This window comes from Natrix helvetica (assembly GCF_964273705.1).
Source record: "Natrix helvetica genome assembly, chromosome: 1".
Lineage (NCBI taxonomy): Eukaryota > Metazoa > Chordata > Lepidosauria > Squamata > Natricidae > Natrix > Natrix helvetica.
In genome coordinates, this window is record NC_138548.1 from 206,599,795 (window position 1) to 206,625,921 (window position 26,127).

Below are 26,127 nucleotides of genomic sequence, written 5' to 3' on the forward strand. Positions count from 1 at the left end.
TTGACTTTGACCTGGGTGGGAACTTCCTCTGCATTCCAACAACCTCATTGAGTAAGTTTTCTGTGGAGGTTTCTTGATGCGGCTATTAACAGAACTTCAACCTTGTTCTGTTGTTATCAATTGTCTGTTTGAACATCTGCAAGAAGAAAAGTAACGAAAGGTGTGAACTGTTTTAAACCACACAAGGAAGCAGGGTTGCTTTCGCTGATGGGGGAAGAGTTGGCAAGCGATGGAGTTCTAGACTGCATCTATGAATCACCAAGTGACCCCTCTCAACCCAGCCTGCACGAGTTGTCATTCCCCCCCTCCCCCATTATAGGAAGTGACTTCTCAGTGTTAGGTAAGTCATTGGATCTTGGAGTAAGTCCTTGGAATTTACGCTTTCCCTTTCTTGTTCCACACGGCAAACTTAATTATTATCTGTGAGGGCTTTCAGGGATACTTACTGCCAGTGGTGGGATTCAAGTGATTTAGCAACAGGTTCTCTGCCCTAATGAATTTCTCCAACAACCAGTTTGCCAAACTGCTCAGAAAGTTAACAACCAGTTCTCCCAAAGTGGTGTGAACTGGCTGGATCCCACCACTGCTTACTGCCCTTGGGTGCTCCTCAGAAGGCATTCTTTGGAATTGCTCCCATGTTTGTTTGGAATTCTCAGATAAAGCTCCAAGCAAAAGGGAAGTTTTTATTTGATAAGTAAATGTGTGTGTTAGAGAGAGAGGGTGGGGGGAGGGAGGGAGCATGCTTGTGGTTACAATCTATCTGGATGTTATTTTGGTGGTTAGTTGTTGGTTTTAAGTTATGCTTTGACTATTGATTTAATTAAATGTTGGCCCTTATCCTCAGCCTCCAGTGGCAGGGTGGGCTAAAACATTCAAAATAAGTGCAACTGAACTAATCTCCTCCCCCCTCCACCAACGGGAGAGATTGCCTTCCCCGCTTGGTATTTCCTATTCTCTGGGACCAATGGGGCAACAGCTGTCTCTGTAAGCGGTTCCCAGACAGGGCTGTAACTCGTGATTTCTTGGAACACGGCTTATGTTACACTTTGGAGAAGCCTGGGTAGATTACACCCATCCCAGCTGCCCCTTGAAGGCTAATGCCAACTAACCAAAACGCAGCAGAGCCTGGGAGTGCATCTGAAGAAGGATATGCTTGCGTTTTAAAGCTGAAAATGTTCAGAACGGAAGAGAAGAAGCAGACCACAGAGAAAGCTCTCCATGAGGTGACTGCAGGGTGGGGGTGAAGGGAGGTAGCCCGTAGCTTGGAAAGAATGATAGGGACCTCTGCATTTGAAAGAAGGGAGAGGCCTCTGCCTCCATCAGAGGATACATTTGCTCTTTCCATCCTTTCTAGCAGTGACTTGCCTGCAAAAGTAGACCTCAAATGCCCAGGGCCCAGAAAAGGAGGGGCAGATTTGCACTGAGCTGTGTGCTGCCATATAGAACCAGAATGCCCTTCTGGAGCATTAGGAATTTGGGAAGCAGATCAGTCTTGTAGAATGGTTAACATAACACTGTAACAGAAGGTTCACTTACAAAGCTATTCCCATCACTACCATCTCCACCATCTCCTGGCCTATGGTAGTAGTCACTTCTGGCCATTCTTTCACAATTGCAATCAGAATAATCACTAAGCCTGGTGATTATTTCCTCGGATGAAGTTGGGAGGGACTGTTTTAGGTTTCCACCGTATTTGTTCTCTTATAATGACAATGGGCCCAATGGCCCTGGGCTGCCTGTCCTATGCTTTTAAATAAAAATTAAAGCACCTTTCACTTCACTTCATGCACAACGATAGGCTCAAGTTTATAGGCAACTCAGTCAAAACAATTTCATGATCTGCACTGTTTTTCGTTGCGTTATTGTTGCTTTTAAAAAGGTGGCTGATTATCAAAGGCTCTATATAGTATGCATATTGATGCAGGTGGAAATGTTTCTCTCCAGGTTTTAGGGACAACATCTTCCCTTATGGCCTTGGGAGCCATCCCCAGGAAGGCCAATTGCCCCTGTTTGTGGCCCACTTTTCTCTTTTATTTAGCATATGTTACATTAGCTGGGAGACTATAGGGTTAATACATAGTAGTTGCTATGGCTGCCAACAATTGCTAGTCCATTCAGTTCATGCTCGTGCCGTATCCAGAATGCACTACAGCAGTGGTGGGACTCAAATAATTTAACAACCGGTTCTCTACCCTAATGATTTCTTCCAACAGCCAGTTCACCCAACTGGTCAGAAAGTTAACAACTGGTTCTCCCAAAGTGGTGCGAACTGGCTGAATCCCACCACTGCACCACAGGGCGTGGATTAGCTCCACACTCAGAAAGGATTCAGTGACATTCCACAGCATCAACCAGAGCTTCTCCCTCAAAAGATGTCCCCTCGTGTTCAGGTGTCACATTGGGGAAGTCTGGCACCGGATGGATTCATACTACCACACAAAAGGTCATTAGTTTCCCATCAAAATTGTACCTGTTTATTTACTTGCACGTAGAATTTTTCGAACTGCTACGTTGGCAGAAGCTGAGGCAAGTGATGGGAACTCCACCACACAGCGCTAGGACTTGAACCGCTGGAACAAAGATCATCTCCAGTGTTTCTAAGCTACTGAGCCACCATGCTTCTGTGGGATACTGTTGCAACTGAGTAGAGAAGTCAACATAAAAAAGCTTGTGAGAAGTGTTGGAACTCACTCCAAAACTCCCAATAGCCTGCAGGAATGGGAGTAGAAAAGATATCTAGTTGATCTTCCTCCTTATAAAAAAAGAAATAACTTTCAAAAGCCACCATGGGCCAAATCTGGCTTAGTGTGTGTGTCTAATGCACCCCTGCCCAGTGATTTGTCACTTGCCAAAATCAAGTCTCAAAAGGTACGCATTTCGAGTTTTGGTGTTGTGGGAGCATCCTTGGTTTGTGCTGTGGAGGGTTTTCCCCTGGGAGCTAGGATTCAATTATAAAAAGGGAACGGCTGTAAACTTTATTAAGCAGCAAATCCTGCTGGATCTATTTTCCTCTGGTTTTCCTCTCTATGTCATTTATCTGCTTTCTTTAAAATTTATATTTGGGCGCATGGTACAAAAGCATCCTCAGGGCAGACAGAAACAATGTGACAGAGAAAAATATCATATATACAAAAAACCCAATAAAACATTGGTATGGTTTTAATTTATTTAATCTGAAAACATTAAGAACAGGTTCAGAGCAGCAGAACTCAGCAGGAGGCAGGGCTAATTAAAATGTTAACCTTCCCTCGCAACACAAATGCTAGACAAGATAAAAAATAGTTTGCTTTCATCTTAAAACAGGGAAAGAGGTAGCCCAGCTTATCCCCAACCGATGTTCTCCAGATGTGATGCAATTGTAGTTCCCAGAATTCCCAGGCAGGATGGCTTGGCTAAATTGCCGGAGGAATTATGGGGTTTGTCCATCACACCTTGAAGAACTAGGCTGGAGAATTCTAATCTGTCTGGCCAGCCCTTTTCTATGAAAAGGTCAGTACATTTTGAATTTGTTTCCAGATGTTTTGTATCTTCATCTTGTATGGTAATGTAAAAGTTACTCCTCCTTTTAGCTCAGGCATGAATGGAATTCCTGCTTTGTTTTATGATAAGATATTCCAGATCCACTCAGTCATAGTCAAATAGTGACATTGACAGATGGCCATTGCTTTGAATCAAGAGGAACTAAACTTGAAAACATACTCAGACCATGAATCTGTGATTGATATCAGAAAGAAATTCACATATCCTTTCACATAAAAGTCTATGGGGTTTTTATTGGCAAATTACACAAGGGATTTTTTTTTGTAAGTAGTTATTAATCCATATTGTAATCATTAAAAGATTAAAAAGGCTGCTAATAGAATCTATTCTCTGCTTGCCTTGGGTTTTTTAAAAAAAGGTTTTGTGCAAAAGTACATATATCCCAAAGTATGTATTTAAATGTGGATTTTTGGAGGGATTTTAAAAAGTAGAAAAAACATAAAGCCAAACGATGGGTAAAAAAATGCAAATTTAAAAAAAATAGATATATATATTTCTTCATTGTAAAACCATATTAACTATTCTTTATTTCAGTCAAAGTTGGATTTAGAATAGGATCTTTTTCAACAGTCCGAATGAAGTAGATATGTTTATTTTCTTTGCAAGAATGTGCCTCCGGTATGCAAGGCATTTTTAGAGCTCTTATGGTTAAAATAAATATGGCAGATTTGGAGCTATTTTTGGTATTATTTGCTGTCTAGTGTTATTGTCATGTAATATATGTATGCAGTGATAGTTGTTTATCGTTGTTTTGCCATTTTGTTTGTATGTGTGTGTTGGAGAGAGACAGCCAGTAATACTGTGAAGTAGTGATTACTGTGCTGCAATAGGACCAGAGACCAATTCTAGTCCACCCACAGAAGCTGACTGGGTGATTTTGAGACAATCTTTCTCAGCCCTAGCTGGGAAGTCAACATCTATCTATGAACCTGCATTGGGACAGCATGGTAAATTACAGGCCTTACCTTTCATTTAAAGGTAGATTGATTCAGGCTGATCAACACACACGCACACACAGAGACAATTGCAACATTATTCACTCAATGAAGTTTCTAGATACTTTCCTAAGTAAGCCCAACCTTGAATATTATACATCAATGGTCCAATTTAAAGATTCATGTAAGATAATGGCCACACCACTGTTTATTACTATGAACTGCCAGTTTCTAAATATATAGTCTCTATCTCTCTCTCCCCCTCCTTCCTTCTCTCTCTGTCTCTCTCTCCCCTCTCCTTCCCTCCCTTTCTCTTCCTCTCTGTTTCCTATCCCTAGTTCTCTACACCTACAATCAATACACATTTTCCAAAAAAGATTGCCCAGCTTCTAAGTAGAGCTATTATGTAACACAAAAATCAGCTTCAGTTGACGTCTCATATAACGCCTTGCTAGATTTCCCCATGCCTCCCTATCCCTCCAAAATCATTTCATAAAACTACTTGCAGAAGATCTCAGACACTATTATTTTTACGATCCAGGAAGATATTGCTTTGCAGAGAGGACAGTCTTGTCACTTGTAATGGTTAAGGCACCAAAGGTAGAAACCCAGGTCTAGAAACTGAGGTCTACTCTAGACCTGCCTTAGGCATGAAAGCTGGCTAGGTGACTTTGGGCCAGTCACTCTCCGCCCTTGACCTCAAGCTCAGGCAACGAGCCATTTGGTCAATGACTGACACAACCAAAAGGATCCAACTGCATTAGTGGGTGCTTTCTTCAACAACACATATATTTATTGAACAATATTTAAAAATTTGAAAATATACTTATTTAACCATATTTAACATTTATCAGTATAAAAAAGATTGGCAGGGTCCCTGCAGAAGGATGACGTACAAAATTTGTGTTCCATATTTTTGCATTGTTTTATGTTTTTTTCTGTTGTACAAGACCTAGAGTTGTTGAGATAGGCAGCTATACAAATTAAATGAATGAATGAATGTATGAATGAATAAATAAATAATAAATAATAAAATGCTGGGAAGAAAAAAAGGAAGATATTGCTTTGCTAACTCTTGATATAAATACTCGACTTGCTACTACACTTCACCCAAAAGCTACTAGTACAATACTAGTACTTTATACTAGTAGCTATTAGTATGAAAAGTGCAAGCTACTATACTTCTCAAAACTCCTGGATTATTTCTGTGACCTGGCCCCATCATATTGATATAAAGAAACCAAAAGGGAAGTCATATGCCCTTAGGGTAATTCCTCCCTGGCAATACTGCAACTCCTTTGGTATCGTCATAGTTGAAAGGAGAAAGAGGTGGGTTGTGTGTGTGTGAAGACTCTTGTCTTCTCAATTGGACAGGTACTATGATGAGTGACACTACAAGCAGGTCATCCAGGAGAATCAACTGAGATCCATTCTCTTGCCTCTCTCCCAGTCTCCCCCATTCTTCAGGATAGCCAAAGCATCTGAAGTATCCAAAGAGGACCTGAAGCCAGAACAATCAGGGTCAAGTAAGGGATTTCAGGCATGTCTAAAGCTATCACTTCCCCTGCATTGTTAGATTTGTTGTGTAATTACTCTGGTTGTAAGGGCCGTAGTAATAAGGCTTTAAAAGTACTATAGATCTCCAAGTTACAGACCTGACGACTTAAGGAGAAAGAACTAATTCTTTCTCAACATTTCCTCTACATAGAAAGAAAGGGGGGGGGAAGGATTATCCAATACAACCTGCTCATTTTGGCAGATCAGGCGGCATTAAATAACACAGGAACAAAAAGCTGGGGGGGGGGGGAAAGATGCAATCCAAAACAGCTTATCCCCACCACCACCACCACTACCAGTCCTTGCCTCCTTCTTCCAGCTGTGTCAAAGTCCACTTGCTCTTCAGTAGTAGATATTCCATAAATTTTTGGCTTGGGAAGGCTTCTTCTTCCGTTGCCTGTTCTGCTGGGATTGTTGGAACAAGCCAACTTTGGGTGTGATGGAAAGCAGTTAGCCTATCTGCTGGCAGTACGCTTGCTGGTCTTCTTCTGCCTGGCACTTCCAGCTCTGTGGAGACTGCTATTCCCAGAAGGTTGAGGCAATTTAGCCTTTTGCCAGGCATTCGGGGAATTCAACACTTTTCAGGGACACCAAATTGGAAAGAAAATGTCTCCCCCCCCCCTCTCAAGACAATTACTGTGTTTTTGGAGACTTTACTAATTACTTCAGCCATTGTTTCTCCTCAACTTCTTATTCCACACTCAACTGTTTTCTCCTTCCTATGTTCAGAACAGAAACCTGATCTGGAAATATTAGAAGGTGGAGTTGTTTCCCAGGGTGGAAATTAGCATGATCATTTTCTGATGTTTCTAGAACAAGCTGCTTTAAAGGTATTGGGGTTGTTGCCAAAAGAAAGAATGATGAGAACATTGCGTACGAGAAATTGTGGTTAAACCTTCAGGGATTAAGAGATGGATTAGGAATCCTGTAGAATCATACTGGCACATCACGGTAAATCTTGGTTGGTTCTATGCATGGCCACATTTGACTAGGTTCACATATTATCTCACATCAAAGAAACTATCATATATAATGTGTTGTGTGAACACCCTAAGCCAGTGGTGGCTAACCTTTTTGTCGTGTGCCGAAAGTGCCCATGCACGCACCCATAATGTAATACATGTGTGCCCCCCATGCATGCGCATGCGACCTTCCTTCGTGCGCCCTGATCCCTGCGTATGTGCGTGTGACCCCCTGCATATGCCCCCCGCACATGTATGGCAAAGACCTGAAAACTGGCTGGCCAGTGGGAGGCGTGTGTGCATGCACGGTGGAGCTGAGCTGGGGCGATGGCTTGTGTGCCCCCAGAGAGGGCTCTGCGTGCAATAAGACAAGGGTGTTCAAACTAAGTTCTGCAGAAGCCTGTGGTTACAACCTGACAGGGTTTCATAAATGTCTAAGAGGAAAAATGAACATTAATTGCATATATTTGCCTACATCAATCACATTTTTTAAATTAAAAGTTCTCCATCACTAGAGCTTTGCTTCTTAATCGGGGTTCCGTGAATTTTGTTTTGCTTTGTTTTAACTAGCAATTGCTGTGCCGATAAAGTTTGAATTCCACCTGCGCTAAAGACGTAGAAAAGACATACAAGGCCAGGTGGAGAGTATTTTACATTTCATTTAATTAATTATAGTTATTGTGTACACTTATCACACACATATGTTATCATTCTCCCTTTCTGTTGCAGTAAAGATCAGAATTCAGGTAGCAGTCAACGTTGGTAAGGTTGTGTAAGGCACCGGTTGACAGGGTGAGGTGGGGAGAAGGTCAACTTTGTTTTAAAATAAGCAAAATCCTGATTCAATGGCCAGCAGACAGCTGCAGGATAGATACTTCCAGGCCAATCTTTTCTTGTATAATTACTCAACCTTCTGTGGGGAAGGAGAGGCTGTTGGTTCCAGGTGTCTCCTCATATTCCTAATCTTACTAGTGGGTTGTCTGATTGTTCAAAACAGGGGCAAAAGACTAGTTTGAATGAACTGAAAGTCATTCTGGTGAAAAATGAACAACTCTTTTCCAAAGCAACCTATTTATTGCCATCAAGATTTGCAACCTTTGCCTGGATGGGACGCAATCTGTGTGCCCATTGCAGAAAGTATCTTCTATTGCATACCCACATGATCCTCGAATGAAGTCTGGTTGCAGGCCCACAGGGGCACAAGACACTTCAATACCTGGCCCCACTATCTGGCAAACAGAGCAATGGAGGAGGCTCCTGTTGCTGCTGGCCTGGCCTCGATGCGCTCTTGATGCCATCTCCTGCAGGGAACAGCCTTGGGAGGGAAAGCAGCAGACAGCAGCTCTTTCCCCCACAGGATGTGCCAGGTTCCGACTGCAGGCTGATTTCATCAGTGCAGGGAGGATGCAATATCGGTGCCAAGGGAAGCAGAAACAGAGATCAAACACAAATGAATTATCTAGGTCCAATTAACACTCATTTGCATGAGCAGGGAAGGATCTCCCAAACTGGTTGAGCTGGAAATTCAATTCAAACCCAGCTGAAGGGAATGAGGTGGCCCATTCTACTGCACCTCAACACCATCACAAGAACTACGACACGGCAAATGTTTCCTTAGTGCACACTGTTGTCGTCATCATCAATACATATCAAATTTATATTTATTTACTGCTTTTGTTACTTTATAAATAACTCAAAACAGCAAGCATACCTAATATTCCTTCCTTTTCCTACTTTACCCAAAACCCCAACCCTATCAGGTGGGCGAGAGGGATTGGCCCGAAGTCACCCGGTTGGCTTTTCTGCCTAAGGAGAGACTAGAATTCACAGTCTCCTGGCTTCTACACCAGCATCTTCTCCACTACACCACACAAGCTCTGTAAATTTATATTTATTTCTATTTAAATGTATGTGCCACCCATCTCCTGACCCTGGGTAATTATTGTAAGATAACAAAGAGTCCTCTGCCATTCCCTTGTGGGCTTGGATGACCCTATAATGCCCACGCCAGAGGTGAAAGACATCACCATAGAGTAGGTGGATGAAGCTTTCCTATGGTACATCGTATAATCACATCATGCTGTTACACAATAGCCAAAAAGTCCTCCAGGATTGCAATTGGGCCACAATCCCACCCACTATAAAATCAGATCCCGGCACCGAGCCTACCGCTTATTAAGAACTGATTTTAAAAATAGTGGGCAGTAAATTAAAAGTCTATCTTGTATGCATGAAAAGCCCATTGAGAGGAGATCAAGCAGATAAAACTTCAACATGTACAGGCGTGGAACAATAGAAGAGCCTATCATCTGAAAATTAATTTCCCCAAACAGCATCAGATTATCTGCTTAGCTGTATAATAGTGAGATATAAACCAAATATAAAACATAGTGAATTTTTAAAAGACCATCAGAAGACGGAGACTGGAAATGAACAACATGTAGACCCGTGATGGCAAACCTATGGCACGCGTGCCAGAGGTGGCATGCAGAACCCTCTCTATGGGCACAGCGTGCATGTGTGCTGGCCAGCTGGTCTTTGCACACACCAGGGTGTCAGAAACTCAAAGACCAGCTGGCCAGCGAACTCATGCACACCGGCCAGCAGGTCTCCAGGTTTCCAGCGCTACATCACACAGACATTCCTGTTTGGGCACTCTGTGCCAAAAAGATTCGCCATCACTGTTTTAGGGTATGCAAAAGTATAACAATGAAAGTGACTGAAGTAAGAAAATATATATTTTATTTATGTTTTACTTTTATTTATTTACACGGCCTTTATTATTTTTACAAATAACTCCATGGGGCGAACATACCCAATACCACCACCTACTACTACTACTACTTTCCCCACAACAACAACCCTGCGAGGTGGGTTGGGCTAAGAGAGAGTGACTGGCCCAAGGTCACTGAGCTGGCTTTCATGGCTAGGTGGGACTAGAATTCTCAGTCTCCTGGCTTCTAGCTTGGCGCCTTAACTGGTAGACCAAACTGATTCTTTCTATCTTTTGTAGTGTTTTTTTGCCAAAGACTGAGAATCTCTGTCTGTCTGTTTCTCTCTCTCTCTCTCTCTCTCTCTCTCTCTCTCTCTCTCTCTCTGTGTGTGTGTCTCTGTCTCTGTGTGTGTGTGTGTGTGTGTGTGTGTGACCCCCTCTCTTTGCCACCACTCTGTATCACGATTGTCCCCTTTCAGAAAATTCAGCAAATAGGGAAGAAAAAACAAATTTCCAGGAATCCACTAGTTGGAAGCCTGCGCAGAGCTGGCTGCCAGGCCCTTGCCTCAAGGCAGCAGCTGTTCTTGGGAGAATCTGCAGGAGGCAAAATGCCTCATTAAACCACCACCCTTGTATATCCAACTCCGCAAAACAGAACCAGGGAGATGACGAAAGGAGCCCTTTTTGCAACCATCACTGGGAAAGATGCAGAGATGGAGGTACTAAAAATGGCTCCTCCTCCTCCGTCTTTCCACCTTTGCCACAGGATTAGTTCATACAATTGGCAACTGAGAAGGGAATTATGGGGAGGAGAGGCTCCCTGCATACAGAAAAGCTACCCTATCAGTAAGGACAGGCGTTGTGATACCTGACTTACTTTACTTCTGAAAAATGTGCACGGTATCTATCGGCACTCAGCACAATCAACCACCCCTGAAGTGATTTGCGGTACAGGTAGTCCTTGACTTACGACCACAATTGAGCCCAAAATTTCTGCTGCTGAGCCAAACTTATTAAGCGAAGTTTGCCCCCGTTTTATGACCCTTTTTGCCACAGTTGTTAAGTGAATCACTGCAGTTGTTAAAGCACAAGGTTGTTGAAGTGAATCTGGCTTCCCCGTTGCTTGTCAGAAGCAGTCACTAAATGAACTGTTGTAAATCAAGGATTGGCTGTACCTGCAATCCAGGCTAAAAGCAATCTGGTGAAAGTAGACTTCATAAACAACTGCTAGTTTTTCTTGCTTCCTTCCAGGGAGAGTGCAGATTCTAGATTCTTGATGTACAAAGTAGAGATACAGGCTATGGCAGGGGTGTCCAAACTTGAGAACTTTAAAACTTGTGGACTTCAACTCCCAGAATTCCCCAGGGGTTGAAGTCCACAAGTCTTAAAGTTCCCAAGTTTGGACACCCCTGTTCTAGATTCTTGATGTACAAAGTAGAGATACAGGCTATGGTATAGCACAGTTTATTTTATTTATTTATTTCTTAGATTTTTAGACCGCCCCTCTCCCAAAAAGGGACTCGGGGCGGTGTACAGTCAATACAATAAAACCAGTCATAAAATTAAATACATTTAAGCTACATTTAAGATACATTTGGAGGGGAGATAGGCTGTACTAAGAAATAAATAATTCTAATCCTAAAAACATCACAATTAAAACCCCAAACCCTAAAATAAAATAAATCCCTGGGAGGTAAAACTAAGAAAGTGCCAGGCCAGCTGATTGAAACAGGTGAGTCTTTAACTTTTGCCGGAAGGAACGGAGGTCGGTGGTAGTTCGAATGTCTGGGGGGAGGTCATTCCAGAGGGTTGGGCCCATCACAGAGAAGGATCTACTCCTAGGTGTCGCCCGCTGGCATTGCCTAGCAGACGGCACCAGGAGGAGCCCCTCCCTGTGTGAGCGGATAGGTTGCAGGGACGTATGTGGAAGGATGCGATCCTGCAGATAACTAGGTCCTCTGCCATGGAGCGCTTTAAAGATGGTGATCAATACCTTGAAACGCACCCGAAAGGCCACAGGTAGCCAGTGCAGCTCGCGCAGGAGAGGTGTTACGTGGGAGTAACGTGTACTTCCCATAATAACCCGCGCGGCTGCGTTCTGAACTAGCTGCAGTCTCCGGATGCGTCCCAAGGGAAGCCCCATGTAGAGGGCATTGCAGTAGTCCAGGCGAGACGTCACCAGCGCATGAGTGACCGTGCGCAGGGCACTCCGGTCCAGTAGGGGGCGCAATTGGCGCACCAGGCGAACCTGGTGGAACGCCCCCCTTGCCACGGCTGCCACATGGTCCTCCATTGACAGCCGGGCATCAAGGAGGACGCCCAAATTGCGCGCCCGCTCCACAGGGGACAGTTGTTCGCCCCCTATGGCCAGCGATGGGGTCAGCTGGCTGAACCGAGGTGCCGGTAACCACAGCCACTCGGTCTTGGAGGGGTTGAGTTTGAGTCTGTTGTCCCCCATCCAGACCCCGACGGCTTCCAAACACCGGGACATCACTTCAACAGCCTCGTTGGGGTGGTTTGGGGTTGAAATATACAGCTGAGTATCATCAGCGTAGAGATGGTACTCAACCCCAAAACCACGGATGATCTCACCCAGCGGCTTCACATATGCGTTGAACAGGAGAGGCGAGAGGACCGACCCCTGCGGCACCCCACAAGTGAGTGGCCTCAGGGACGACCTCTGCCCCCCTGTCAACACACATTGCTTCCGGTCGGAGAGGTAGGAGCCGAACCACCGCAAAACGGTGCCTCCGACTCCCATCCCCTCCAACCGGCGCAATAACGGTGATGGCTAACCTTTTTGTCATCACATGCCAAAGGTCTGCACCCATAATGCAATGCGCGCGTGACACCCCTACCCCACCCCACCCCTCTGCGTGTGCATGTGACAACCCCCTGCTCCCACTCATGTTTGGGTGTTTCCCCATGTTTAAAATTTACTTGCAAGTAGAAAACTAGCAAATCAAGGAGAGGTAGCCTAACTAAGTTGCTTTCTTCAAATAGTTTTCTGCTTCTCCCGAGCATCATACATTCGTACAGCAGAACATTAAAAAAAAAAAGAATCCTTCCCACATTCATACTGGTGGATTCAGTCTACTACAACTTCATTCCCCACCTCCGTGTAGAAACTACGGCATGCACAAGTCTCCTTTTATCTTAAAGGCAGAACATTCCTGTGATAAATGTATGTAACAATAAGTCAGAGGCTGCTTTTCCTAGAGAGGAAACTCTTGCAAGAGTGGGCAATTTTGAGCAAACAAAAAGAGTTGCCGGAGTGTTTATGTCTTTATAGATGGGGATTGCTAAGGAGTTTCTCTGAGAGTTAAAAACAAGTCAGGGGCATGGGATGGGACGAGACAATTTTCTCCTCTCAAGTGAAATCTGAGAAATGGCTGAGGGGGAGGGGTGGGGGGAGGAAAACTGTCCTTATCTTCTATTTCCATTTTCAAATTCAGAATTTGAAACAGTTGTGCGTTGTACTTGTTTAATACACAGAGACAAACCCCATCTTAAGAGGGGATTTTTAAAAAAGAATATAACTTTTTTTTTAAAAAAAATTTGAGCTAGATTCCTGTTTGGTGTTTCAGATTAATTGCCGTAGAGTGGAAAGGAAAATAACTTAACTCAAGACCTTCTTAATCTAGAAGTTGTGGCAGTGTGCAGCCATCGTTTTTTCTTTTGATCGTGTAAATGTTAAACTGGGATAGATCCAGTTAGTCTTAGTTAGTTAGTGGGAGACTGCAGGAAATCCCAGGACTGCAGGCGAGATTTGAAACAGGAAGAGAAAAAAAATCTCCAAAGAAGGCTTCTATATATAAACCACTCCTATAATGCTTCTAACAAAAAAATGTATGGAAATCTCCAAGGAGTTCTCTGAAACTGAGCTTCTTCCCTGCTCCCCCCCCCCCCAATCATGCAACAATATGGGCATGCACTTTCTTTTGTTTATAAAAGAGGATTCCAAGATCAAGGCCAAACATGGAAGCTAAAATGCTGGACTTCGTAAAGTTAATACAATGGATTCTGCAGAGGACAAGCAAGAGACTCTCACTGCATGGACTCAGGAAGACCAAGAGATATTGGAATAGACAAGGGGCAAATTCTTTCTTTTTTAAAAAGAATTTTTTTTTCTAAAGCCATTCAAAGTAAAAGGTCTGTTTGCAAGTATCTACATGATTTTTCTCTCCAATCTCCACATAATATCACTGGAGCTGCAATCAGACAGATATTCTGAACTATAAATCTGAACTACAGAAAGGTCCGAATCATATAGGAACTCTCTTTGTAGGATGACTGACTCCCAACCCATACAGCTCAGAATTGCTGAGCAGGTTGGCAGAAACCCTCCAGGTGTTGCTCAGGTGTGTTGAGTCCTACCTGGAAATGCCAGGTGTGGATTGAGCTAAGGACCTATTGCCTGCCCTGTAAAGCTTATGGACAACTGGCAAGTCTCATCCCTTCTGTAAATGGGACGTATGTATATCAGGGTTCCAAAAAGCATCTAAAAGTAAATCAGAGTCCAAGGCAAAGTTTTTGTCAAAATTCCAATTTATTAACAGAGCCATGTTGGCACATCTGGGAAAACCCAAATCTGAAAGCTTCCCGGTTTTCTCCACCCAGTTGAAAGTTCTTGCCCTCACAACCACAAGTCCATCACATGGTCCAATCTTCCACTGCCATGCCGGCAACTTCCACGCATCCAGTTCCAGTCAGGTGCAGAGGTGCAGAGACAAAGGATGACCTTGGCTTTCTAGAAAGAATTTTGTTATGGCTACATAGCACCTAACTCCTACAATCCCCCCTTCCATTTTCCCACAATAGAAAATGCATAGTAGAATAATGGAAAGTGTGGCAGGCCAAAGATCCAAAAGAAAAGATGGCTGCAGGCCTGACATGTATGTTGCAAAGATCGGTACGTTGTTCTGCAGGCAGAGATTGCCCGTTGCAATCGTGACCTTCTCATAAGCAGAATTTTCTTCCACAGATCACAAGAGACTATTTCTCCATTGGAATGAATGGCAGCCGTTCATGGATAGGAGCAGAAGTAAAATCCAGGGGCCCTATTTTCAAGCTGACTTTAGTCATAGAATGAAAAGCAGGTTTTAACCTCATTTTATGAGCATTCCTTCTGATTGAAAACAGGTTAGTCTATCGCAGCAGCTCTTACCTCCTGATCTGATACAGGTATTCCTTGATTTACAAGAGTTCATTTAGTGACCATTCAAACTTACAATGCCTTGTAAAAAGTGACTTGTGACCATTTTTCACACTTATGACCATTGCAACATCCCTCGTGGTTACGTGATCAAAATTCAGATGCTTAGCAACTGACTCTCTTTTATGACTGTTGTAGTGTCCTGGGGTCATGTGATCACCTTTTGTGACCTCACAGGCCATGGGGATGCCAGAATCGCTTAACAACCCTATTTCTAACTTAATAACTGCACTGATTCACTTAACAATTGTGGCAAGAAAGATCATAAAATGAGGCAAAACTCACTTAATAAATGTCTCAGGTAGCAACATAAATTCTGGGCTGAATTGTGCGTCTTACATTGAGGAGTTCCTATATATGTACATAATTTTATTTATATTTTTAAGCAGGAAGATAAAAATGAATACAAACTAATATAAAATGGAAAAGAAAAAGAAATAAAAGAAAAAAACAAGAAGTATAAGAACAGAACAAAGGTTGAAGAATAATTTAAAAAGATGTATAAAAGTGGCTTCCATTTCTTCATCTATAACAACTAAAAGATATACAATATATTCCAATTGTGCCCTTATCCCCTCCAAAACAACTATGTTCTTGTGTAGGTTTATTCCCTTTGCCTTCCACCAACACTGATTTTATAAAATCCCTCCATATTTCATTATAATTCTTTGCTTTGATTATCCCTTTTTTAAATTTAATTTCTGTTGTTAATTTATCATTTGTTGCCATACTCCAAGTTTCATTATAACATCTCGTTTCTTTTAAGATCCCAATTTCACCCCCAATATTTATCCATCACTAATCTAGCTGCCATTATCAAATTTACAATCAATTCCTTTTTTGTCTCACTTATATCCTGTTCTTCCACCAGCAAATATAGGGTGGGGGGAAATGGTCTCTGGGGGGTGAGGTAATATTTGTTTTTTTTCCTTTTTCCTTTTTTATTTTTTATTTTGTATTTACTATGTTTGTATTATTTGTATGTGTATGTATGTATGTATGTGTATATGTATAAGTATATATGTCTATCAATGGTGGGCTTCAGGTGGTACACCCCAGTGTATACCGGTGCCTGCCCGGAGCACCGGGTACCGTTCCGATACGGTGCTCCAGAGGGCCCACCTGCCTGTCGTCTTTACCTGTCTTTAAACTCTTCGGCGCTTCTGTGCACCCACATGGCGCGTACAGCACCTGCGTCACACTGCGCCGAGCAGTTGGAGCATCGTGTAGGCAAAGCTGGCTTCCTTAGGAAAAGTTTGTTAGAGTTGATGGGAACAAGGAGAGGATAACTCGGTGAATTGGTTTGCCACTGCCCACAATTCAGATTCTGTAGACTACGACGAGCCATTTTCAGTTTTGCAAAATGCCCATTGTCCAAAAAAAGCAAGAGAATCTGCAAATGTCTTAAAAAGAGCAGTCTGTCTTTAACACAGGTAGTCCTCGAGTGGCAACCACAACTGAGCCCAAAATTTCTGTTGCTGAATTGAGTGAGTTTTGCTCCATTCTACAACCTTTCTTGCCACCGTTGTTAAGTGAATCACTGCAGTTGATGAGTTAGTAGCACGGTTGCTAAGTGAATCTGGCTTCCCCATTGACTTTGCTTGTTAGATGGTCTCAAAAAGTGATCTCATGACCCCGGGGACATTGGAACCGTCGTAAATATGAGTCAGTTGCCAAGGGTCTGAATTTTGATCGCATCGCCATGAGGGTGCTTGTAAATCTGAAAAACTGTCATAAGATACCATTATAACTTCAAATGGCCACTAAACAAACTGTTGTAAGTCGAAAACTACCTGTACTTTCCCCTCTATCTCTCCAGTCATAGTGGCTGGAAGCTTTTTAAATTACATATGTGATTCTCAGGTCTTCTCCTAGCTGAGGTATAATGCGACTTAACTGAAGTGCGTAGAATGAGCTCCCTATTCAGTGACATTCAATGTCTAGAATAGGGAAGAAGGTGGTTAATTACCCTTCCCTAGTCTGTCCATAATAAAGGTTGGACCATAAGAACTGCTGAGTGCCAAAGAATTGAGGCCTTTGAACTATGGTGCTGGAGAAGACTCCTGCGAGTCCCTTGGACTGCAAGGCGATCAAACCGGTCAGTCCTAGAGGAGTTCAACCCTGACTGCTCTCTAGAAGGCCAGGTCCTGAAGATGAAACTCAAATACTTTGACCACCTAATGAGAAGAAAGGAGTCATGGAGAAGAGCTTGATGCTGGGAAAGATTGAGGGCAAAAGAAGAAGGGGACGACAGAGAATGAGGTGGCTGGATGGAGTCACCAAAGCAGTAGGCGTGAGCTTAAATGGGCTCCAGAGGATGGTAGTGGACAAGAAGACCTGGAGGAACGTTGTCCATGGGGTTGCGATGGGTCGGACATGACTTTGCAACTAACAACAGCAGCCTGTCCCACCACAGTAGGTGGCAGCACCTTCTTGACCATGGTTGATGGGTGGGGGCGGAGGGCTCAACTAGATCAGACAAGCTTACTGTGTGATGGGAAACCACCAAAGCTGTAGGCCAAATAGGGAAGTTAAAAAAAATCCTAAAATAATGTAATGCCAAATTCCTTCCATGTTATTGCCCAACCCCCCCCCCCCCCAACAACCCCAACATAGATACTGCGTGCTGTTTGGTCAGCTTACTAAGATAGCGTAACTGGATTTGAGGATGTCTACATCTTCATTTTAATCATTTTCAAAGATTTAAGAAAGTTTGGAGCCTTGCTAATTTTCTTTGGAGAGGAGCAGTTTTGTTTAGGAAGCAACTGTGCATAGTGATTCTGGATATTCCAGGCTGCTAAACTGATTGACTGGTTGATGTGAAATATTTCTTGTAGCTAGCATTTCAAGAGCCAGGGAAGTGTAGAGATGAAAGTGTGGGATGAGGGGCAGGAAAATCCTGGTTTAGCCCCCACCCGTACCCTCAGCCACGGAAGCTCACATAATGATTTGGAGCCTGTCACACACTCTCAATCAAAGCTACTTCTATAGGTTTGTTGTTGTGAGGGGAAAGAGAAATGAGTGCTGCCTTGATCTCCTGAATGAAATATAGGAAATAAATCAAATAAATAGGGGGAAGAGTGGAAATTAAGTTTAGAAAATGAGGTCTGCATTTTCCCCCCTCTCACCAGTGTTTATTCTGTGGCTAGAAAAAAGGCCCGCCCCTCACTTCTTCCTGGCTTCACATTCTGTTTCATTCTCCACTTGCAACACCTGTCAACCAGTGATCTGTCTCCCCCCCCCCCAACGTATGTGATGCTATTCAAACACTAGGATTGCAACCTTCTAAACTTTTCCCCTAAGTGTTATCATCTTTAGCAAATTAAGTGGGTATCTGTCAAAGAAAGGCCATTCTTTGCACTATTAGCACAATTGTAAAATTAAATAGCCTTCCTGGAGTTGCTCATCTGCAATTTTTTTCCTGCTGTTTTCTAGTTAATTGATAGAATCTATTTTATTGGTTAGAATTTTGGGAAAGTAACCATGATTTTTTTTTTTTGGTATTAACTGCCTACATATTTTCCTCCTGGTAATTTGTTTACGTATGATATATGTGTTTGCGCATGTGTGGGTGTTTGATTGCATGGTGGCTTGGTTTTATTGGAATCTACATCATAAAGGTCTTTTGGAGGAAAGATAGGCTATCATTATTTTAAACTGCAATGCAAAATAAATTCCATTAACAATGCATAAAGAGAGTCACCATCTTGTTCAAAAATTACATTATTTGTTTGTATAAATTAGTTCACTTCCAAGATGTTCAGGTTGGTTCGTTTGCGAGCATCTTGGCAGAATCAGGATTGAGACTGATACATGACTTTCTAGAAAACATGGATGCTCAAAGAACCTTCTTCTGTCTCTAGATCTGTCTGCAGATTTTTTGTTCCACGTTAAAAATAAAATAAGTGTTTCTCAGTGTCCACAGTTGTATTGAACTTCATCATAGGCAATAAAGTGGCTAAACTGATTAAAGAATTTAAATTGGTAAGCGGGCAAGAGAGGAAGACAGAAGATAGGGTAGTTATATAAAGTAGGCTTTAATTACATATGAGACAAATACCTCAATCAATTAGCAATTGTAACATGTTAGAAATCAGTTGGTTTTCTGAAACCTCCTAAGACTGCCAGAAAACTTCTGATGCATGTGACTTCAACAGTGGTTGATTGAACACCAAAGTCCCACTCTCATATTAACTAATAGGCAATGTTTAATTTGAAAATTATTATTTCCAATTTCAAGATACAATGTAGAGCACAGTTTCCCTTTAAAAATAGTATTTAGACATAATGGCCCTTTGTAATGTCCAATAGAGAACATGTGATACCATTCTTGCCAGGGATTTTTTTTAGTAACTGCTGTCTTTCTTTTCTTCTGGGAAGATTTTCAGTTTCCCAATCTAGATGCATTACTTACTATTTCCTGGTTGTCACCCTCTAAATAGTCACCAGGCCCAACCCTGCTTGGTGTTGAACCCAGAGGAGGTCAGCCAGGTGCTGCCACCTGCTTTTTTAATGCAAAAATACATACTTGGTAAATTTTCCTCCCTCTGTTAGTTCTGGAGTTCTTTGATGTGCATATCAGCCCAGGAACAGCAGATCGGGTGCAGGAGAGTTTATCAAATTCAAATTACTCCAAGCATCTTTTTATCTAGAATGTAGGAGGACTGCTAAGCATTGCAGATGAAGAGTGGGATTGAAGGGTTGGGCAGCTTTCTGAGGCACTAGGACATTTCTGACTCAAACTTTTGGAGTGGGAAAAGGTTGGGCTCTAGAAAAAGGAACGCCAACATGGAACATGGTAACTTCTGGAGGAGTTGGTTTTTCATGAAGTGGGGCAGGTATTAAACAAACCTTTTCTTACGTTTCAGGAGGTGCCGTGAAGCTCTGCGTCTCCCTGCAGGTTCCCCAGACCAGCCCCATGGACCTGCGGATTGGACAGCGTCTTGCCAAACCCAGCCCAGATACTGCCTTACTGGCCCTGAAGCAGACACAGCAGCTCCAGCACCAGTTCTTCCTGGCAAGCTTGCATCAACAGCAAGTGGAACAGCTTACTCGCCCGCACTTGCGGGTTAGTGCGGCCATTGCGTTGTTCCAGGCAACCTGGGAAATAAGGGAGGGGAGGTGCAGATATAGTCCAGGGAGAAGACACTCTCAAGTCCAGCGTTGCCTTGATACGTTTTAAAGTTTCCTGGAAAAAAGATTGCTACAGAAATATGAAATTGGTACAGATTTAATATGAAACCCGCATTAGGCAATATATTGAGATGAGATCACGTAACAGGCATTATGCAGGTATAGAATTGACAAATACATCAACCCCTTCATAGCAGCTCAAGAGTTTCTTGGCAAGGTTCAAGTTTCTACACTAAAATCTCTAAACCTACTTGAACTTCTGTTTGTAGGTCAGAGGTCATTGAATTACTAATCGGCCATCATAAGAACTGGCTTATGGGATCAGGTCGAGAGGCACTTATGGAATCTATAAATTAGCAGGTAGAAGTTGCAACCAGACATGATTTCACTTGGATTGATGCCTGGAACGCTCCTTCCAACCTGGCAGTCTCTAGATTCTTGGACTATAGCATATCTCACCCGTTAGATGATGGGTGAAAAATATGCTGGCAAGCATCAGATTGAGAAAGGAAGTTTAGAATTTTATTTTTATTATTTATATATATTGCATACTACTTTAACACCCATCTCCTTTGGAGAATTACTTTTAGCCATGAAAGCACATGCTATCAACCAGCAGCCCTTTCCATCTTAGTGATGGATCAGCCTTGGCGAGAAAAACTGCTGTTGCTTTGACATCTCTCATGTCCCACCGAGGTCTCTCATTGCTAGAAGGGAGTACAAGAATGGGGAAGGCAAATTATGATACCATGACAGATTTGTGGCTTTTAATGGACACCTATAGAGAATTTCCAGCCTACAAGTGCATTTGGCCACCAAATTAGTTGGCAGGAGTCTTGATTGTCTCCTTTCTGACCATAAGATCACTGTCACCTTGGGATGCACCTTAGGTTCCAACTGCTCTGATCTACTTGCTCAATTTTGCACAGGTATTTAGTGTCCTCAACCAAATCTGCTCCTGCAAACCTCCTGACCTCTCTGCTACTAGATGTAGTTTGTCTCTCGTCATGGCTTGTGATCCCCTTCCCCAACACCTCCCTACTGAGGCATTTTCACAGTGTGGAATGGACTCAGGTGTTGACTGAGCTGTCCTGGTGGCAGCTGCCATCAGTAACTCCCCTGAGCTAGGAATTGGGGAATCTTATCCTCCTGAGCCAGATTCATCAGTTGACCTGCCTTATCATAGTTTCTTCCTGGTTGAAGAAAATGGCCAGCCCTTGTTTTATGTGTCTGTTCATTTTTTTTTCTACATTTTTTTTCTTCTGCAGGTGCCAATGGAGCCCCCGCCCCAAGACACCGTCCCTGGAAAACAGGAACAGGAGCTGCGGCTGCTCTTGAATAAGGACAAAAGCAAACGCAGTAAGAGGCTTTCCATTCTCTCTTCCCCCTTTCTCCCTTAAGAATGCTTCATGGCTGGGCCAGAAAATTCATTCACCCTAAGTATCTCTTTTGACTTTTGCTTTCCTTCCTGGATTCAGGGGAAAAAATGAATTCTTTCCCATGCCATGTGCCATATCCAAGTATTTTATTGATTATTGTGTTTATGCCACATGACACAGGTCTATTGAAAAATAGTTGACTTTAGTTAGTAATTGGATAGGAAAACATTAGAAAAATCCCAGACTTCTATGGGGGGAGGGGGGATACCCGAAAAGAAGGCAATGGAAAATTACATTTGTCCCGGTGCTGAAGATCAACGTGCATCTACCGTATTGTGGGCACCAAGAGTTCAGCTCAGCTCAAGCAAACTTTTGTCTGGTATTGAATCTTGGGGTTCTATTAAAATAATTGATGTGCCAGTACCAGGGAAGACAAAGAATTGGAGAAATCAGAAAGTATCAAGATCTGAAAATTGAAGTTTTATTTATTTATTATTATTATTTTTTATTATTATTTTGACTTCTTAGTCGCCCCCCTCTCCCCCAAGGGACTCGGGGCGACGTACACCAGCAGCGGTCACAGACAATACAATATGGAGGAGGTAGAACAATAAATAAAAAAATTACAATAATTTAAAACAGTTAAAAAACCCCAATAATAGTTAAATTTAAAAATTAAAATTAAAAATGCCCAAGAGGTGGAGAAGCTCTAAATTAAGCCAGGCCGGCTAGTCGGAACAGGTGGGTCTTAAGTTTTGTGCGGAAGGAGCGGAGGTCAGTAGTTGTCCTAATGTCTGGGGGGGAGGTCATTCCAAAGGGTAGGGCCCATCACAGAGAAGGCCCTACTCCTGGGCGCCGCCCTCTGACAATCTCTGGAGGACGGGACCCGGAGAAGTCCCTCTCTGTGCGAGCGAATAGGTCGCAGGGATGTGTGGGGCAGAACGCGATCCCGCAGGTAGCTAGGCCCTGTGCCATGGAGCGCTTTAAAGATAGTAACTAACACCTTGAAGCGCACCCGGTAGGCCACAGGAAGCCAGTGCAGCTCGCGCAGGAGAGGTGTTATATGGGAGAACCTCGTTCTCCCCATAATTGCCCGCGCGGCTGCATTCTGGACCAACTGCAATCTCCGGGTGCACCTCAAGGGGAGCCCCATGTAGAGAGCATTGCAGTAGTCCAGGCGGGACGTCACCAGCGCGTGAGTGACTGTGCGCAGGGCATCCCGGTCCAAAAGGGGTCGCAATTGGCGCACCAGGCGAACCTGGTGGAACGCCCCCCTCGCCACGGCTGCCACATGTTGAAAGTTGAAAATTTATGGCATAAATCAGGCGTGGTAGTCCCAGTCATTATTGCAACATTGAATGTCATATAAAAAAAACTTGGATAACGCTTAGAAAATCTGCACATTGACAACATTTTCATCTGTCAATTACTTAAGGTCGTACAGCTTGGATCCACAAACATACTACTGCCAATACATTACAACATTCTAGGTTCTTGGGAAGAATTTGACTCGTATGAAGGCCAATGCCAGCTAAAGAATGGCAACTATTATTTCACATTCTCTATATGTATAATGAGAATAGTAATAGCTGGAGACAACTAAATAAAAGAGAAAGAACTGAAGAAAACTCTAAAACACAAAGATCTGCAAACAGAAGTAGAACGATTGTGGCAAAAGAAAACAAAAATAGTAAGTCCCAAGTCCATGAAAAAAAGACTGAATAGGTGGTTAAAAATACCAAATCCAGCCTAAACATATTCCTGACTATGCAATGGACCATCATCTTTAAAATAATTATAGTTTATTAAATCTATGCTGCTCAATTCTCAATGACTCTGGGTGGCTTACAACAGTCAAAAATACAAAACAATCCACACTATAGAAATTTTGGTAAAAATTCCTACACACAGGCTTTGTAGCTGAACATCCTAAACATACAGAGTGCTAGAACGTGGGCAGGCAGAAGACAAAAAACAGGTTTTGTTATCTGTAATAATTGGTGAAAGAGATCTGCCCTGATTTTAAGCAGATAAAGAAAAGAAAAAATATTGGCATCTGGTGGCATTATAGAGACTAACTCCTTTATGCTTGCATAACCTTTTGAGGTTGTTTGTATCTGATGCTACAGTAAAATACAATAGGTATCAGAACAGGAACCCTGCAAAGCTGCAGTCAGCAAAAAGTCTTTCTCCTGGCTTGCTCTATACTTCATGAGCTAAATTCAATCCCAATTGCTCCTGGGGGTTTGTCCCTTGGTTTGCAGAACCAGAACCAGATGTTCCCCTTCCTGGGGCCCATCTCACGATGTTACCTGAAGGTTGGCTCTGCGTTGCCATGTCCCAGGGAGACTGTCCCAGCAATCTTTTGTTGTTTATTGCAGCCAGTTAATGCAGCTTTTCCCCTGCTCTGATTTGCCAAGAAGCAATCTGTAAACAGGGATTTTTGTTTTAAAAAAAATTGGTTGTTGTAAAGGGAAATAAATTTATACATGTTTTCTTCCCAACAAATTTTGCTCTTGCTTTTAAAGAAAAACGAATCAGATCCTGGGGGGTGGTGGTGGTGGTGGTGGTGGTGGTGTCTTAACCTGAGGGACGTTTGCAGTTTCATGAAAATATAAAATTGTTGTTTTTTTAGCATAAGAGCACATGTCTGGATAGAAGGAATTTTGAAAGTCTAATCAACCTCCCCATTAAGATTTTCTTTTAAGATTCTGGTAATACTTTAGTTCTTACTGATGCCACCCTTGTGAGTGGGACTGTAATTCAGTATCTGCTTTGTCCCTTGCATGGTGAAAAAAGATGGTTTCAAGCCTTAGAATATCTAGCCAGAAATTGGAAAAAAGGTGAACTTACAAGCTGGGAGGGTCACCGTGAGAGAACAGAGCCAATACTGAGTCAGACTGATCCATGGTCTCACTTGACTGCAGGCACCTTTCTGTGTTACGTGCTTCAAAGAATAAAATCCAAACCTTCATGAATGAATGAATAAATGAATGAACAATACAGAAATGCTACGTGTGTGTGTATGTAAATACATAAAGATATAGGCATAAATTTTACATACCCACATACAATGTATTTATACATACATACATACATGTACGTATATAGATGCATGGATATATATTTACATACACATTGATGCATAGATACATGCATGTATGCACACATACACACACACACATAGATATTCATATGCACATAAGTATGCATGCATATACATTGTATGTGTATGTATATATACATATACATATAGCTGCGTGTGTGTTTGTGTGTGTCTGTGTGTGTGTGTGTGTGTGCGTTTTTGTAGATTTTCACGGGTGTAGATATGCTGGTCTTGTTGTATTCAGATCTTTTCCCGTGTAAGATTGAGATTGTCTTGGCAATGTTTCGGCGAGGTCTCGATAGTGAGTGAGTCCTCGCCGAAACGTTGCCAAGACAATCTCAATCTTACATGGGAAAAGACCCGAATACAACAAGACCATATATACATATACATATACATCATATACATATACATATACATACACACACACACACACACACACACACACACTCATACAAACAGCATTGATATAATGCTGTTCAGTAAGTGCTGAGGCTATACTGGAGGTCATTTTAGTCATTTCCCTGTCCCCATATTTTGATATATAATGTGTTATTTTCTCCCCTCCCATGTATTTTAAGTTCCCCCATTACCATTTTTCATAAAACCTTTATTTTGAAAATATGTTACGAGCACACGGCCCGTATGCTTGTGGGAGAGGAGGCAAAACGTCAAAACACCATCAAGGCCCTCTTCTGTGTTTGAAGTGTATCTGTGAGCAGGATAGATTGCATATCTTTTTTTGTATTCCATAAGGGGTACTTATGAGTTGAAACACAGCAGGGGCCAAACCAGGAAATCGGAGAAAATGAAAACAAGCCAATCCCTCTCCTGCTCCTCCGCTGCTGTTTTTCTCTACCCTCTTTATCACTATTTACATCTCTTCCTGTCTGTCTGGCATGCAGGCATCATGATAAGACTGGGTAAAAGTTATTCTCAGTGTATGTTTTTACGTGTGTGCGCGGGTGTATGTGTGTAAGTGTGTGTGTGTATGTGTCTTGTAAAGTAACTACCATAATGAAGAAGAATCCCACAAGTATTATGAAACTATTGGTTAAGGTCTCCTCAGCTGCTCCTCGTTGTCCACAACACTGACATGAGATTGATAGAGCACCCAAATGTTATGCTGCTCCATTGCCGAATTGGGCAGGGAAATAGATGTTAGTATGTGGGCACCATTCAGAATGGACCATTTTGAAAAAGGATGGGTTGGTGTAGAGCAGCATCATGGTGTGTGAAAAGATTGGCAGCTTGGGTGCTTAGTGGCAATCTTTCCTTGCTGACAATTTTGCGGTGCAAGGGAATGATGAGGTGTACGTGATGTTGTCATTGTACAAGCGCCACACTTCATGTACTTGCTTCTCACATCCAACTGCAAGTACATTATGGTGACATTTGGGTGATGACAACATCGTGGATTTGCTGTGGAGGCCACTGCATAGAACCAAGCATGGTATCTGCTCCGTTGCTACAACAGGAAGCAAAAGGAGTTGTGGAACATGAAACAAACATGTGATTATCAGTTGAACCAATGAAAGGCATGCTTGAGAGTGGCAAAGAAGGAACATAAGGGAGCCAGAAACGGGG

At 42.6% G+C, this 26,127-nt stretch overlaps 1 protein-coding gene across 8 annotated transcripts in view; it reads left to right on the forward strand.

Moving 5' to 3' along the window:
• Positions 1–26,127, forward strand: part of HDAC7 (histone deacetylase 7) — a 229,121-nt gene that overhangs the window by 135,071 nt on the left and 67,923 nt on the right. For all 8 annotated transcript variants that reach the window (XM_081938922.1, XM_081938925.1, XM_081938928.1 and 5 more), the window contains 2 exons: positions 19,791–19,990; positions 21,324–21,414. In XM_081938922.1, coding sequence (XP_081795048.1) covers positions 19,791–19,990; positions 21,324–21,414 — 291 coding nt within the window. The remainder of the gene's footprint in view (positions 1–19,790; positions 19,991–21,323; positions 21,415–26,127) is intronic.